Source organism: Dipodomys spectabilis, unplaced genomic scaffold (assembly GCF_019054845.1).
Source record: "Dipodomys spectabilis isolate Male_0828 unplaced genomic scaffold, ASM1905484v1 ptg000671l, whole genome shotgun sequence".
Classification (NCBI taxonomy): domain Eukaryota; kingdom Metazoa; phylum Chordata; class Mammalia; order Rodentia; family Heteromyidae; genus Dipodomys; species Dipodomys spectabilis.
This window is the reverse complement of record NW_024871348.1, coordinates 805,805-815,570: the sequence shown is the minus strand read 5'-3', so window position 1 is coordinate 815,570 and position 9,766 is coordinate 805,805. Positions and strand designations below refer to the sequence as shown.

The 9,766-nt window shown below is 48.6% G+C and overlaps 1 protein-coding gene across 1 annotated transcript; it reads right to left on the bottom strand.

Moving 5' to 3' along the window:
* Window positions 1-323: 323 nt before the first annotated feature.
* On the bottom strand, window positions 324-9,355 carry LOC122101690 (ubl carboxyl-terminal hydrolase 18-like). The gene is made up of 9 exons (XM_042672164.1): window positions 9,351-9,355; window positions 8,421-8,563; window positions 7,999-8,078; window positions 7,658-7,804; window positions 7,194-7,286; window positions 6,496-6,666; window positions 4,106-4,237; window positions 3,360-3,409; window positions 324-739 (listed from the first exon to the last, which is right to left on the bottom strand). The coding sequence occupies exons 1-9, from the start codon at window positions 9,353-9,355 to the stop codon at window positions 694-696; spliced, it is 867 nt and encodes a 288-aa protein (XP_042528098.1). The 3' UTR covers window positions 324-693.
* Between the last annotated feature and the right edge of the window lie 411 nt (window positions 9,356-9,766).

Genomic DNA, 9,766 nt, shown 5'->3' with positions numbered 1-9,766 from the left:
TCGTTAGCAGCATATGTGTTTAATTACCCCATTAAGCTGCACACTACACTCCTTTTGAAAGAAATAACTTTATTTACTTATTGTGCCTCATTCACAAGAGTTATGGTTTGGATAAGAATTTCCTACACAGGCTCCTGTGTTGAATGCTTACTCTCCAGGTGTGGGACATTTTCAAGGGCTCTGGAAACTTAGGGAGACAGGGGCCTAGCTGAAATAGTTCATGGGCACTACTGGGCCTTGAACGCGGGGCTTAGGTGCAGTCCATCCTTGAGCTTTTTCACCCCAACCGGCACATTAGCACTTGAGCAATGGCTATACTTCCAGCTTTTGTTTCAGTTGTCAATGGAAGGTAAGTCTCAAGGCTTTTTCTGCCCTATCTGGATTTGAACTCTCAAAGCCTCCTGAGTAGCTAGAATTTCAAGCATGAGCCACAGATGCCCTGCACAAGCCTCAGCTCTCAAAAGATTCTGCCCCACAACATTGCTAGACAAGGGACCAGGCCTCTGTCACAGGACCTTTGGAGACAAACCACATCCAAACCACACCAGTACCCATTCATGGTTATAACTTAAGACTTAAATTATTACAGTTTTTATGTTTTTCCTCATTGTAGAATCTCCTAGAAGACTCAGCAGATCCAATGACAGGAAAAGAAATGAATTTGTCAGTCTCTGAAGGTTTAGAGTATATCCATTAACCTCTAATCTTCATGTAAACCAGAAGATATGCAGTTTCCTGCCTATAAAGAGAAATTTATCAGCATAGCAAAATGAAACATTTACAATGAAAGGCTGTATGTATTTTTGGGTGGGTTGTGGGACTTGAATTCTGGGCCTGGGCACTGTCCCAGCTCAAGGCGAGGGCTCTACCACTTGAGCCATAAAGCCACTTCTAGTTTTCTGTAGCCAGTTACTTAGAGATAAGAGTCACAAACATTTTCCTGCCCAGGCTGGCTTTGATCCGCAATCCTCAGATCTCAGCCTCCTCAGTAGCTAGGATGACAGGAGTGAGCTACCAGTGCCTAGTTGAGGGGATATATTATTGATTCACAATAGGACCAAATTTCCAGGATAATGAAGCAAACCTTCATCTACCTAACCTGTCCGTCTCATCAAAGGGAAAGAAAATAGTGACTTGGGAAACTAACCTGTAAGTTCTTATTAGCTAACATACAAATCATGGACAGCATGGTGCTAACGGCTCATGCCTGTGATCCTAGCTACTCAGGAGGCTGAGATCTGAGGGTCATGGTTCAAAGGCAGCCTGGACAGAAAAGTCTGTGAGACTCTTATCTCCAATAAAATACTCAGAAAAAGCTGGAAGTAGCACTGTGGTTCGAGTGGTACAGCATTAATCTTGAATACAAAGAGGCTCAGGGATAGCACCCAGGCCCTGAGTTCATACCCAGGACTAGAAGAAAGAAAGGAAGAAAGGAAGGAAGGAAGGAAGGAAGCAAGGAAGGAAGGAAAACAAGGAAGGAAGAAAGGAAGGAAGGAAGGAAGGAAGGAAGGAAGGAAGGAAGGAAGGAGGAAAGGACCAGGGACAGACATATTATGGGACTATAAGCCAACTCCAACCCAGTTTTTTGCAAATAAACTTAATTGGAACATGGCCACTTACATTCATTCATTCACGTGCTGTCTGTGGCACCCTGCATGTTGCAAGGGCAAAGCTGAGTAACAGCTACAGAAGCTATGCTACAGAAGCTATGCTCCAAAACCCTAAGTACTTTCTCTCTAACTTCTACAGAGAAAGTTTGCTAACCCCTATTCTAAATCACAGGGGAATGAATAACCAAAAATTGGCTAAAAACAGGCACCTAAGAGAAATGTTGAGAATAAATAAAAGGAAAATATGAAAAGTAGGTAAAAGGAAGATATCAAACATAAGCTCCACCTAATCCATTAATTATGAAATCAAGCCTACTGATGTAGCTGAATATCACCTGGTACAAGCACCATCACCCCCAATACCACCTCCAGTACCTACACTGTCACGCCCATACCACCTCCAGTACCTACACTGTCACCTCAATACCACCTCCAGTACCTACACTGTCACCCCAATACCACCTCCACTACCTACACTGTCACCTCAATACCACCTCCACTACCTACACTGTGACCCCCATATCACCTCCAGTACCTACACTGTCACCCCAATACCACCTCCAGTACCTACACTGTCACCCCCATATCACCTCCAGTACCTACACTGTCACCCCAATACCACCTCCAGTACCTACACTGTCACCCCCATATCACCTCCAGTACCTACACTGTCACCCCAATACCACCTCCACTACCTACACTGTCACACTCATACCACCTCCACTACCTACACTGTCACCCCCATACCACCTCCAGTACTTACACTGTCCCCCCCACATCACCTCCAGTACCTACACTGTCACCCCCATACCACCTCCACTACCTACACTGTCACCCCCATACCACCTCCAGTACCTACACTGTCAGTTCCATTTCCACCTCCAGTACATATAAAAATCTCTACCTTAACTTTATCCAGCTTTTCTCTCTAGGTTAATGACTACGTCAGTATCATGTCCTGATGCCTACTGAGAAAGAGAAGAGTGGTCCTGGCCCCTGGTCTTCTGGGCACCACTGGCTCACACTTGTAACCCTTGTTATTCAGGAGGCTTAGATCAGAGAATTCAGGTTCAAAGCCAGCAGAGCAGAAAAGTCTTTGATACTCTTATCTCAAATTAACCACACAAAAGCAGGCCGTGGAGTTGTGGTTCATGTGGTCGAGCACTAGCCTTGAGTGAAAAAGCTCAATGCCTAGGCCTAGACTTCAAACCCAAGAACCAGCACCAAAAAAAAAAAAAAAAAAGCACATGGTCTGGTGTGAGGGGAAAAGTCGCAAAATCAACAAACATTTTGAAGTGTAATAAAGGAGGCCTGCTCAAAAAGCAACGAAAGCAAATAAGATAGCCCTGCCTTTGGAGCTCCAGCGGTGCAATCGGTTAGCGCGGTACTGATAAGATAGCCCCGCCAATCCGCTGGGGCCCATCAGTAAAGCTTTGCGCAGTAGGAAAGACAGTGATTATCAAAACACCACTAGGCACTTGCTCAGAAGATAAATTAGGACAGGGTCATAGAGACCAGAAAATACAGGTACACAGTTACAGAAGATGATGGACATGGTATTGGGACTTATGCCAGTGCTTTACTTAAGTCTAAATTCTGAGGGAAGTGTGGTGCCAGGGATGACTGCTGAAAGATGAGGCTGAATGGTAGTCAGTGGGGACTCTCGGATAAAGGCAATAGTTCATCCGTGAAGATTTCATAAAGCTCCAAGAACCCAGTGGACTCCATTCCCCCAAGTGCTTCTCTTACCAGCGGTAGTGATGATTTCCATAGGTACACTGGACGTCTTCCCAGGACACCTGGAAGAACATCACAGACATCAGCAGCTGGTTGGCAGCTGCTATTACGTGTGGACAGAACAGGGGACACTGTAATGTGCCCTGTTAGACTCCTGCAGAGAATGGAGAAGCCCACCCTGGCGACCACACAGCATCAGAGCATCTGGTGACACAACGCCGTGCATCCTGAGACCCTCTGTGATGTCCCCACTCACCTTGAAATGCTTACACCTATCCCAGAGTTTTACACCTTGCATCTTTAACGTCTCGCTCCACAGACGTTTCCTACAAAGCATAAACCTTCAAGGTACGGGGCTAAGAGCACCAGAAACCTAACACTGACACAAACAGATGCTTAGAAAGCAATAAACCATGGCTGGGAAGGTGGCTCAGTGGTAGAGTGCTCGCCTAGCATGCATGAAGCCCTGGGTTCCATTCCTCAGTACCACATACAGAAGAAACCGGAAGTGGTGCTGTGGCCGAAGTGGTAGGTAGAGCACTCACCTTGAACACAAAGAGGCTGGGGAACAGCACCCAGACCCTGAGTCTAAGCCCCAAGACAAGCAAGAAAATAAATAAATAAAGCAATAAACCTAGAGAATGGCTTTGAACCACAAAACTCCCCAGCTCCTACACACAAACTACAAGACCATAATGCGTCTTCAACTCTGAGCTGAGAATTCAGAGAAGGAGGAAAGTTTAGATGATGGTTCTCACCCAACAAACATTGGAGTCATTGAAGCAGAGCCATCTTCCATCCGCTGGATTCCGAATGTAGGCACAGTAATGACCGAAGTCTGCCATCCCTACGTGGGCTATCACAGCGAAGAGTTCATACTGTGCTTCACGCTGGAAGAGGACAAGGCTGTAAGCGACCCATCCCTCCTTTCCCAGCCCTGGTATGGTCTTTAATGAGGAAGCATATTTGCCAGGCACTTGTTTACTGCCTGCTCTAGGCCCGGCACTGACACTTCCAAGGAGCTCGAAGAAAAGACCTTGACCTGCAGAATCTCACAGCTAGTTGAAGAGAAGCATCACAAACCAGAACTGTGATGCCTGTGTTATATCAGACGCACGACCAGTAAGTAGGGGATGTTCAATTTTTGCCAAGTGGGAACTCTGAGGAGGTCTCTGTTAACCATGCAGAAGGGTTTTTTAACATTGGCAGACAAGTTATCGCAAGGGAATAGGTTTTGGTTTGGTTTGGGGGGGAAGGGTTTGTGAACTTTTTGTTTCACCTTGGTTTCTTCTTTGTTTTTGTTGGTTTGTTTTGAAGTTGCAGTTTGAACCCAGGGCCTCCTGCGTGCCAGGCAGGAGCCTTACCATTGAATCACGCCCCTAGCTCTGTTTTGTGCTGTTTTTTCCTTCCCCAGGCAAATGTCGGGAACATGATTTCCCCCGATTCAGGCTTCCTATGATTAATGGACTGATAGACAAATGCCACCATCTGAACAGAAGACATAGTCTGAAAGTCTTCAATTTGAGGTTAATGAAACTGTGAGAAATATGAGGTGACATTCAAAAAGGTGAGGAGAAGAAATGGAACTAGAATATCCACAAAACGCTGACAGAAAAGAACCCGAAAACGGACAGTGAAATGGCAGGACAGAAACCTTACAAAAACAGTAGGACACGAAGAGGAATATTACAGACGCAAAGTCTCTACTACATGTGTGCATGAAGTGTTCCTTCCACTCCCTCAAAATCTTAGAAAACTGTTTAAAAGAAAAGGGAACATTAGTAGTGAGAGTTTGGGCTGACTTTTTTGTTAGTCAAGAGTATTTCTTTCTTTCAAATGAAAACATAGCAGCAGAAACCCAACAGTGGTTATTAGGGGTTGTAATGAAAGATGGTGATCAAAGCGCACAAACTTCCAGTTAAACGGGAGGAATAGGTTTCAGAACAATATCATACAGTATCGTAATTATAATGTGTTCCACACCGGAAAATGCTTTTAAAGAATTTTTACATAAGCTCACCACAAAGACACAGGTGAAGTGATAAGTATGTTGTCTAGCTTGAGCTAATCTTTCCAAAATTTGAGGATGGGTGCGGTTGCACACCTATAATCCAGGTCCTCCAGAGGGGGAGATCAGAAAGGCTGTGGACAAAGTCAGCCTGGCCAGAAAGCTAGTGAGACTCCGATCTCAACAGACAAGGCAGACACAAGTGCACACCCGGAAGCCTGTCCCTGGGAGAGGCAGAGGTAGAAGAGCAGCCCAAGGTCAGGCCTGGACAAAAACAAACCACTGCCTGATAACAGAACTCAAGCAAAAAGGCCCAGCGGCTTGGCTCAGATGGTGAATGGCGATGTGCTTGCTACAGGCCCAGCGTGACACATTAGTCAGTGCCAAGACCACAAGACACCATTCCTCCGGCATGCGTACGTCACAGCACCACACTGAAATCCCTACACACAAATACTTTCCATGTGTCAACACTGGAAATAAGGCAGGTTTGTTCTGAATCTTTAAAGAAACTAACACTAGGAACAGCAAAGGCTTGTGGTGACATTGTTATAATGATAACCCCAGCACGGACCCCGGGGGACCACATGGTCATTAAAATCAATAATGCTTAGAAAAAAACAAAAACAGCCTTTCTTTTCTTTGTGAGGCAGGGTCTTAACTGTGTAGCTCACACTGGCCTTGAACCAATGTCCCTCTGGTCTACCTCTCCCGGCCGCAAAGAAGATAGGCACATGCCAACATACTGGCTGAAAAATAAATAAATAAATTGAATTTAAAATGTTTTTAAGCCCTCTGCCTTGAATATGCCTTTGCTTCTGTGACTCGCAGCAACCTGAGGCCAGCCTGTCCTCGGTGCGGGCCCCGCCTAGCCCGCAGAGGGCACACTTCCTCAGACAGAGCAGTGCTCAGAGGCTGAGCTCACCACGCCTGGCTCCCCTCCCGGGGGCGCTGCGCACCCAGCACAGGGCTGCTCCGAGCCCTCACACTGTGGAGGTGAGCTGAAGACCAAATCGCTAACCCGGGCCTGGGGAGCCTGAACCAGGGGAGTCACCAGTCGGTGCCATCTAGCAGTCGAGGGGTAAGAGCGCTGAACCTGGAGGACGCCGCGTCTGGTAGGATCGATCCAGAACACCTCACCTGCTCTGCGTCCTCAGTGAAGTCTTGATGCTCAGCCAGAAGAACCTGACTGAGATCCAAGCGCTGAGGGAAGTGCAGCAAGTGGCAGACTTTCTCCGTCTGTGAGTTCCGAATGGAGAATCGCATCAGGTGAAGGGTCAGGGTTTGGGGCAGATGCGTCATCCTCAAGACCTGCAAAAGCAAAACTCACTGTGAGACGGGGCCCCGAGGCGCTTGCGGGAATATCCTGAGAAACGCCGGGCCTGGTGGCTCGTTCTCCTCCCCGGGGGGAGGGGTGCGGGGAACACACTGGGGAGCTGAAGGCTTCCATGGCAGAATCCATTCCTCTCCCCGGAGACTCAGGGGACGCTTGGCCGGCACAGCACTATGGACCTCAGACAAAAGCCGTGAGCTGCTCAGGGCTCCGCAGAGGTGCCTGGCCCTCAGAAACTAGGAGTCTGCTGTAGGGAGCGTCTCTAAAACCAAAGAGGAAACCCCACCGCCCCCACCCAGCCCCATGCCGTCACCTGCCACTCCTGGTGGAAGACTGTGGTCAAGAAGCGACATCCACAGCCCCGTCTATGAGAAGCCCGAGGGTCTGAACTAGCCTCACCCACATCCCACCCCATGCGCCATCAGGAAGGGTCCGGAAGTGTCTGGAAAGCCGTGGCCCAGCAACAGCCCGCCCCGGAGACGCATCTGAACCTGAGGGTGGGCACCTGGCTTCCACGCGTCTTCGTCCCGCAGGCCTCGCAGAACCACTTGCTCTTGCTGGCTAACTCCCTGGGGTGGAAAAAACAGCGCAGGGCCTCCTCTTGCCGGCGGAGGCCGCAGGGAAAGGCCGCGTCAGCAGACCCTTTCCATGGGCACGCGGCCACCCCACAGGTGAGGGCTGAGCTCCGCTGCAGGTTCCCCCACAGTCCCCCAAGCACCCCACTAACAGCGCTACATCTGTCAGGATCTTCCACCCACTGGACGAGAAAACACAAGGAGCCCTGGTTAATACGAGGGTGAGAAAATGAGAAACAGGATAGAACTTCTGCTGCTGCTCAAAGAAATTGGCCACCTAGAGCCGTGCAAGTGAAACAGAGTTGTTAGTGTCCGCGGGTGGAAGGACACGGGGAACTGGCATGGCGGGGGGAAATGGCATTGCTGGGCGACCCTTTCTCACCCAGTCTCTCACCAGTGTTTTCAGAGGCTTTGCGTCCACGTCATAGAGAGGGAGGGAGAGGGTCAGCATACTGCTGTTCCTACTGCTCTCTCTGGTACAGAGGAGGCAAACCAGGGACTCCTTCACCCGGATCGTGTACAGGGCCTGCAGCCTCTCTACCTGCAAGAAGGCGCCAAGGACGGGTGAGGCTATGGCCACAGTTGGACCTGTTGGACTGACGAGCCCTGACGCTCCCGGCAGGTACCGGGAAGGACACCAGGAACCGTGGCAAGCGGTCTCCACGGATCCCTTACTACAAATGCACAATGGTGAGCGACCTCTACAGGTCCTGGGATTCCAGCTTCAGCTCTTACCAAGTCCACATCATCTATTTGATCCTTAAGAAGGTTCCAGAACGTGAGGTAGAGCTGAGCAGCATCGTGCTGGACAAACACTGGTTAAAAAAAAGGAACAGCACATCAGTGCGTTCGCTGGACAAGTCCCATGTCCTCACGACCCCTAGCTACGTGAACACTCACCACCTTGCCTTTGACTCTCCCAACTTCCAAAAAAGGTCAGGAGGTACCACATGTCAGGCGCTCAGGTAGGGAGAAGCATTCTTGGTGGTGGATTTGACAGCGCCTCTTAAACTTAAGCCTCGGGAAGGGAACAAGGCTGTGCTCTACGCACTCTGAAGGGTATGGTACACCGGCAGCCTCAGTGGAGGGGGAAAGGCTTGCCACAGAAAAGCCAGAGCAGGAGCTGAACTCCCTGAGCGGCGCAGAGAGGTGGGCACATGCTGACGGGCCGGCCGGGGGCTGCCGGGCATGCCCCGCCTGGCCCCACTGGATTCCGTAGAACAGACCAGCTCCAGGGACTCTCCAGAGCACAGGAGCGGCGCCTCCTCGCTCCATCCGCTGCTCTGTTCCCAGCTTGCACCTGGCCAAGCCAGAACTCTGAAGGGAGGCGCAGACCACCAGATGGAGCGCCAGACGGCATTTCTTCTCAGCAAAGAAAAAAAATTACTCCTTTTTTTTTTTGCTTTACTTTTTTATTTATTTATTTATTTTTGGGTCTGGTTGTGGGGCCTGAACTCTGGGCCTGGGCGCTGTCCCTCAGCTCTTCAGCTCAAGGCTAGCGCTCTACCACTTGAGCCACAGCGCCACTTGCGGCTTTTTTTCTTTTTGCTTCTGTGATGCTGAGGAATCGAACCCAGGGCCTCAGGCATGCAAGGCAAGCGCTGTACCACTGAGCCTCCATATTCATACCATATCCATAACCCCAACCCATCCCACAGAGTTCTTCCTCACACATTCCCTAACCCTAAACCTTTCCTGGACCCTTACTCTAACATTTCCTCAAGTGCATCCCCAACCTCACCCTTTGTCTACCATATTTTCCCTACACCCTTTCCTGACCTTAAGCCTGACCTATTCCCATAATCCAAATGCTAGCCCTAACCTCACCAGATTGATAAAATCCTAACACTGACAATGACCCTGACTCTGACCCTAACCCCCAACCCTAGCACATGCTCCAACATGTACCCTATCAGTTATCCTAACACATACCTTACTCTAAAACCCTAAACTGTACCACATACCCTAATAAGTACCCTAACAAATATAGTAAACAGTGTCACATTCTATCAAGTACCCTAACAAGTACTGTAAACCATACAGGCACATTTACGTACACCCTATCATCTACCTCAAATTCACCTTACCGCATACCCAAACACGTGCCCTTAATTAACCCAAACCATAACCCTAATATACACTATAGCGTATACTTTAACCCTAACACATACCCTAACTCTAACACGAACCCTGACATATACCATAAACTTCATTCTAACTCACACACATGCCATAACATACACTCTAAACGCTAAAATGTGTGGTAACAATGACTCCTACATGCACTCTAATACATGCAAGTACTCTTATAGTTAGGTAAACTAGCATGTACCCCAAACATACCATAATACATACCTTAACTCTAAGCCAAACCCTAACAAATGCTCTAACATGTACCCCACTGGTTAACACAGACCCTAACCATTATCATGTACTGTAAAGCTTACATATACCCTAACAAGTACCCTAAACTTATCCCAACATACTTCCTAACATGTTGCCT